Below are 7,879 nucleotides of genomic sequence, written 5' to 3' on the forward strand. Positions count from 1 at the left end.
CCCCCGTCACACACACAGGCATAATACAACCTCTGACTCCTCTCCTGTTCCCTGTCTCACTTTATCTCTCTTTTTCCCAACCTACGTTTACAATATATCGTAAATAGAAATATGCGGAACTGACAGCCAGAACTGTCTATCAACTGTCTTTAGAGAATTGCTGAGAATAGGAAAAAAGTAGCACCTGCAAGGGGTCCACACCACAAAACACGTCTAGATTAGAGAACGAAAGGAATGTGAGAACGGCGAAATCGAGGTTGATGTTTAAAATATGAAAGGGTGATCTAAGGCTATTTGAAATCGCATTTAATATGAGCTATAACCCAGTTGCTTCATTGTACACAGACAGACACACAAACTGCAATGCAAACAAACTGGTTTTACATCTACGCACGTACACACACAGACACATACATATTCACATACACATATACACTTCAACATAGACATACACACACACACACACACACACACACACACACACACACACACACACACACACATACGTAATCACACACATGCCAAAATACTATTTTTTCTCTCTACAACATCAACACACACACACACACACACACACACACACACACACACACACACACACGTACACACACACACACACACAGAGAGAAAGAGAGAGAGAGAGAGAGAGAGAGAGAGAGAGAGAGAGAGAGAGAGAGAGAGCGAGAGAGAAATACACACACATGCACATACAAATACAAGCACCCGCTCACGCGTACACACAAAACATTGATGCTCGCAAAATAACACATGCTCCCAAGATTTTACTAGTTTTTAGGGGATTTTACCATGCTTGGTGTCTGCTCTACTGTTCAAATATTATTGATCTGATCCCGCTTCCAGAAGTTTCAATCTGGCTTTCTGTTTGACGCCGTCATTTAATGAAGATACGAACAAAATGAGAAAACTGCTTGCAAGATTATTACTAGCCAGAACTGGGATACAAGTATGTGTGTGTGTGTGTGTGTGTGTGTGTGTGTGTGTGTGTGTGTGTGTGTGTGTGTGTGTGTGATTTTGAGATAGTTACCCATAGCGAGCGGACCTGGGTGAATGACAGAAACATATACAAAGACCGAGAGAGAGAGAGACTGAGTGAGAGAGACAGGGAGAGAGAGAGAGAGAGAGAGAGAGAGAGAGAGAGAGAGAGAGAGAGAGAGAGCGCTACCAAAAAAGAAGAGATAAAATGCAGAAGAGAAAGGAAGAGAAAATGGAGATACGAATATAACCAAGACGGAGAAGAAAGCTAAATTAATTTAAATGTACTTCTAGGGTACCGAAAAGACATCTGCTAGGGAAAAGCGTGTTTACTCGTCCGTTTTGTCCAGTCTACTTTCAGACTTTCTGAAATGTATCTCTAAATAAACTTTAGAAGAATTGAAGTTGGGAGAACGCAGGGAATAAAAAGTAATGGACATACTGTAGATACAAGGCGTGATATTGCTATTTTTTAATACCGCGACGTATTCTTTGCTTCGACCACATTTATTCTTCGATTTAAAAAACCCTGTCGTGATGTAGCTCTAAAAACAGACTGGGATATATTTTAGCTTCAGACGCATATAAATAGGTCATGACGTATATCATTAACCTCTTTTTAGATACAAGTTAGAACGTGTCATCATGCGTTTGCCGGCCCCTACTCCAGAGTGCGCTCACACTCACACGCAAAACAAATTTCCATTAGGACGAAGTGTTTACTTCTCCACAAAGGACATTCTTTTGTAACTGTTTTACGTTGCTCGCAACTGCGTAAGGTCATATTATGAGCGCGCGGGACACATTTAACATTTTTTTCAGTTTGTAGGAACTTTTGAATCTTGCCCGGGTGGCGGCCAAAGCCTACTCTTGTCGATTTTATGAACACCCAGGGATCTTTAACGTGCGCAACTTGGACGTAGAACCTCCGAGATTTTTCACCATTGTCCGAGAAGGCTTGGTGTTAGATCTTACTTACCATAAGATCACGGGTGTGGATAAAAGACAGCAGTGAGGAGGACAGTACAAAGGCTGCAGAAAGAGTCAGGGACGCAGAAGAGGGGGCAAAGGGGAGAGGAGAAGGGTAGAGGGCAGAAAGTTGAGACGAATTCAGACGACAGAATATGGTTAGAGAGCAGGAAAGGAGGTGAACGGAGAAAATGTTAGAGAAGAAAATGTTCCGTCGCTGTCCCGATTCGAAACGGGACCTATTGAATGAGAGGCAAACACCATAAACTCTAGTTCAGGAGAGCCCCTCAAAGAACATTTAAAAGAATCCCCTATAAAATTAATAAATAGAATAAGAAGACTTAAAGTCGTTGATTTGAAAGCAATATTCTAGTGATACTGTTATGTATGTTTTATTTGAGAACAGTATATCAGCACCCTGCTGTTCTAGAACTATTTAAGGAGTTGGGGGGGGGGGGGGGGGGTTGGGGGGACACCCTGAAAGTCTCTATTCGTGTCAAAATTAAGGATTTTGAGATGAAGTCATTTTTGGCTTCTTCAGCCTCTCTTACAACTTATTCATCGCGTAATAACAGAGATCTCGTAAAATTCCTTTAACAAAATAGAAAAGAGAATAAACGATATTGCGTCGCTGTAATCCCCAAACATTTCAATACTGTTTGAATAGTTACGATTAAACTATCTGATATCATTTAACCTCTACGACAACTAGGATTACTGTTCTTTCGGTGTATCTGCTGACAACTGACCAGTAAAAATCGTAAACAATGTTTTTTTAAAAATAACACGTGTCTACAACATTGCAGTAAAATATGTCGTTTACAAATTTAAGTCAATCAATTCAATGTTCTCACATGAGGAAAGGAGTACAATTTAAAGCACAGAAGCATGTGGTGAAAGAGACTAAACCGTTCCTAGCGTGCTTTTTGGGATAAAAGAAAATCACCTCTAAACATGGCCGAGGATAAATTATGTGTTCTGTCATGTAGTATTTCGCGACCATTAGTAGGGGAAATAGGCTGGTATGCAATATTAATGCAATGCATTTACAGGTACGAAATGTCATAAAACACTTGTGGGACTCACCCCATCCTCCAATGACTAGGCATTTGATAAGTTTCTTTCCAGTTCGAAGCGCATGCGCCATGATGATGTGTAAGTAGAGGCCTTCGCAGAACATCCAAGAGAAATTGGTGGTGGTGAAGTACTGGGCCAGAACGTGCAGGAATTGGCACCAAACCTGGTGATGTCAAAATAAGCAAATTGTATCATAAATCATTTGTTATGATTTGTTTGTTATTTTCTAATTTTCCCGATTCACAAAACACCACACACATACACACATACACACAAACATACACACACACACACACACACACACATAAACATACACACACACACAAACACACGCACGCACGCACAAAAGCACACATTTTTATTTGGTATTTAATGTTAGGGAACACTTGTGTGAATTTAAATAAAACCAGAGCAAAGAGACAAAAAACGCTGCTTTGTTACTGATATTTATTTAACATCCATGTGTGATTATGGTGTGGGGAAGTTGAAATTATAATTAAATAAGCGCTTTTACACAACAGAATTGTTAGAGGTAGGCTGCCTCTCAACCCTGCCTGGTGGTGCAAAGCCAAATCAAGCTGTAGATGCACAGCTGAGAGACAAAACTGTTCACTATAGCATCTTCCCCCTTCGGGATCACACCCATACCTTTTATGTGTAAGACAATGAAAAGTCTCACACATTTTAACGCAGACATCACTGAAGTAAAGAATGATATCAAGAAGAGAAAACAATAATCTAAAGGAGCAGACAAAAATAGCTATCAAGCGAAAAGGAATAAAAATGACGAGGCAGAGATTGATAAATAGATAGACAGAGAGGCAGAGAGAGAAAGGGAGACAGAGAGAGAGAGAGAGAGAGAGAGAGAGAGAGAAAAGAGAGAGAAAGAGAGAGAGAGAGGAGGGTGGGAGGGGATATAGAGAGAAAGAGAAAGACAGACATAATGGAGAGAGAAACAGATTGAGAGACTGGAAGAGAGAGAGAGAGAGAGAGAGAGAGAGAGAGAGAGAGAGAGAGAGGGGTAGGGGTGCGGGTGGAAGGAGAAGGTGGATATGGATAATAATATTATAAAGAAATCTATGGCACTAAACATTTTATATCGTCAAGAACTAATTTCTGAGCAGCGGTCGATTGACTTTTTGTAAAACAGGAATTCATACGTACGATAACGAGCTGAAAAGGTTCCCAGTGGTAATACTAGCTTTGTGTTTTTTTCGTTTTAAGCTTCCTATTTTAACGGATTTCATGAGCAATGCAAACGAGCTTTGAAATATATACCCACTACTCTGTACAATATCTTATATTATCAAAACTATAATATTGCCTTAGTTTGTAGTAGCAAGACGTTTTACATACTGTTGAACCAAAGTACAGGAAGGTCGAAGCCTCCCCTGATAAATAGAAAGAACGATGATTTCTCGGAGCATGCGTAATAAAAATGTACGTGGATTTTGAGAGATGGAAGCATTAGGACATAATATTGTTATCAGTATCGTTTAGTTTGCAACACATTATATTCTAAACTAATCCTTTAAGAATTTTGAAAATGGTATAGGTTTAACGCTCTTATGAACAGAGTTATGTTATTCATAAGGCAGGACCTCCGAGTTTAACGTTCATTTCCAAAAGGACTGGGCCAAGTGTGAAATTGGTGTAAAGTGCCTTTCCCAAGGACATAACGTAGACCGAGCTGATGCTCGAGCCCCCGAACCCTCAATCTCACGATTACGAGTCCAGAGTAGCCTAACCACTAGTCCAGCAACGCCCCAAACAAATCCTGTACGCCGCGATTCTTAACAGTAAGCAGATAACCATGTTATTCACGTTTAACACAACGAATTTAGCGCCTAAGATAATAAGCAGGTATTGTCTTTACACGTCAAAAACTTGATGGCTCTTTGTTAGCGGTACAAGTACTGGGTCAGCTACTCAGAATATGAAAGGTTGGAGTATATTACTGTGAAAATGGAATAGGTTTAACGCCCCTGTCAACACTGTTAGGTTGTTTAAGAGTTTAACCTCCACCTGTGAAATGACCGAGCTAAGTAAGAAATTCATGTAAAGTGCCTTTCCCAATGACACAACGTCGGACCGAGATGAGGCTCAAATCCCAGAACCCTTAATCTCACGATTACGAGATCTGTAGCCTAACCAGGAGGCCACCAACTCCACAAACTAATCCTATACACCGCGAGTCTTAAACAAGGAATTGAGCGCCTATGATAGTAAGCAAGGAGTGTCTTAACACGTCAAAAACTGGATGTCTCTTTGTTAGCCGTACATTTACTGGGTGAGCTACTCAGAATATGAAAGACTGCTTTAAGATTGTTTAAACCCATGAACTGCTACACTTGTGAATAATTAGACATTTAACTTTTTCATTTGACATTGATGTCTAGTGCATCAAAGTTATGTTTCAACGTCACAATAGATTTCCAACATTACGGAGGCTGACGTGTTTTAAATCATAATTTTACTCATGATCCAAAAGATGGTGTTCTATTGCTAGCAAATTGTTTAATAGTCCTGTTGATCTGTTTTAACCATTTCAGGTATATCATTATGCTTGCACCACAAAATATGAGCTTGGATGGTACTTTCCATTTGAAAGACATCTATTAGCGTCTTGTATGTGCGGGACTTTGAGCAAAACTTTTAAGTAGCGAAGGAGAGTAGCCAATGTGAGTGCCACTTGTCAAGTTCAAATGGACAATCCAATGTCCCATAATGTGAGGTATTTGGTTCCAAATCATTATTTTCTATAAATATTTAAATATTTTAAACTATTATTTCGAATGTCTGAAAATTGATTTAATAAATGAAGTGTTGGAAAGTTGGAAGGTCAACAAAAACAGAAGCTAACACGAACATGTTATGAAAATATGACCTGGGATATAAACGCCCCTGGCTGAGGGAGAGGTTGCACATGACCAGCGGTAAATTTTGAAAAGAAAGGGGGGAAAAAGCAGGAAAAGTCTAAATCTCAGACGACTAACACTGCAGGAAGATTGTTGTTATTTGAGTACCAGGAAAGTGACGTCAAAGATCATTCTGCCCTCCTTTTCATCATCCACAGGGTTATCTCTGACGATTCGTAATGAGAACTGCCCCCAATGCAAATCTCTTAGCTTTGACAGGAGGGGCCAATTTTGAGAGTGAAAGGAACAAGGAGTGATCCTGTTCCTTAAATATTCATGAAGACCACTGGTAGGTGGGGGGGGGGGACACTCCTTTGTTGTATAATCACCTAAGAGCCCCATTTCAGTGGTAGGTGAGAGAGATTTCCCATCAGTCGGCGGCCGAATGTCTGAACACTTGTCGGGACAACATTAGACCCTTGTTAGAAATCTCACCAATGACGATTTCCTGGTTTCATTGCGAAATTGAGCTATCAAGAGCACTCTGAGGTTCGAATCTTAGTAGGGTACTATTTAATCGGAGTTTTCAGTGACGTTTTTATAATTATTTTTTTTTTTTTTTTTGGTTTCCTTACTAATTTTTACAACACCAATATGCTATATATTTTTAAACTGTTGATAATTTGCTGCTAATTCTTTAAACAAAAGGAGCTGACTCCTCTAAAATACCACATTTCGTTCTCTTTTAATGCATACGGTTTCTATGGTGTAGACATCACATCTTTTTTTCTACACAGTATGGTAGTTTTAAAGGACATTGCGTTCAAGAGATGAGGTTAAACAGACATGATCGCCTACATAGCTAAGTATCATTATACATAGTGAGGTCCTGGGATCTGGCAGGCCAAACGCAGAGGGCAAAGTCTTCAGGACCTCTCCTACCAGTCAACCGCTGAGGCACGTTTTCATTCAGATAAGCTCGAAACCCGAGATGCCAATGGGGCGGTGCTCTATCTTTCTGAAAAATGAAATCATTCAAATCTACTTACAGTAAAGTAAGTAGCCAGTTTTGTGGAGGTATATTAAAGACAATTACTTCCAGCAAATATCGATGACATGAAGGATCAAATAACAGCTGTGATCAACACGGTGGATAGAGACATCCTCAGGCGTTTTTGGGAGGAATTCTCATATCGGCTTAATTTTGTTCGTGCAGCCACATTGAGAACTTGTAAAACATTAAATAAAAACTTAAAGGTATGTGCAACACATGACATGTGTCCATGATAGAGTTTTCTACTGTTTTTCTTTTTTATTTAAATATCGCATGATGATTTTGACGTATTCTTTTTTAACCACCCTGTATTTCTTGAGCTGTCGCATATGAACGGCAGTATAAAAAATGAGATTGAACATTTTTACCTATTTGTCAAGACTACGTTTCAAACATATCCTGGCAGCAAAAGTTACGTATAAAAGGCTCAACACACAATAACATTGCTTTGCGTCCGGATGACATTATCTGGGTTAACAAGAATGTGCAGACAGTAAGGTATAGGAAGACAAAAGAGCAGAAAATGCAGGTAGGAGCAGGATGCCAACTGTAAAGAACTGAAAGGACCAACAAATATTGTTGTTCCTCTCCAACTGATACACCGTTTGTCGAGGTTTTAACTTTCTAAGACATAGGATCAAACTTATGCAACGAGATTTCAGAAACAATAAATTGCGATTACAGATCGTATTTTTACTCACGTTTCTTCGTGAAATGATAGTGTCAAATACAAATGATATTAGAAATTGCGTTGCCGTGGGAAGAGTGTAAATGGATTTTTCTGTGAATGTATATTATACGTTGTCTACACAGACTACCACCCCAACCCTTCCACAATCTCCACAACAACCTCCACTTGAAAACATTATTTTCTCTAACAAGTGTGTGTGTGTGTGTGTGTGTGGGTGTGTGTGTGTGTGTGTGTGTT

At 39.6% G+C, this 7,879-nt stretch overlaps 1 protein-coding gene across 1 annotated transcript in view; it reads right to left on the reverse strand.

Annotated features, from left to right (window-relative positions):
• Positions 1-7,879, reverse strand: part of LOC101851660 (calcitonin receptor) — a gene marked incomplete at its 3' end in the record, with an annotated part of 130,420 nt that overhangs the window by 2,597 nt on the left and 119,944 nt on the right. Inside the window, 1 exon segment of the mRNA XM_013085774.2 lies at positions 3,049-3,202. Within this exon segment, the coding sequence (XP_012941228.1) occupies positions 3,049-3,202 (154 nt within the window).

Source organism: Aplysia californica, unplaced genomic scaffold (assembly GCF_000002075.1).
Source record: "Aplysia californica isolate F4 #8 unplaced genomic scaffold, AplCal3.0 scaffold00405, whole genome shotgun sequence".
In the NCBI taxonomy this organism is placed as follows: Eukaryota; Metazoa; Mollusca; class Gastropoda; order Aplysiida; family Aplysiidae; genus Aplysia; species Aplysia californica.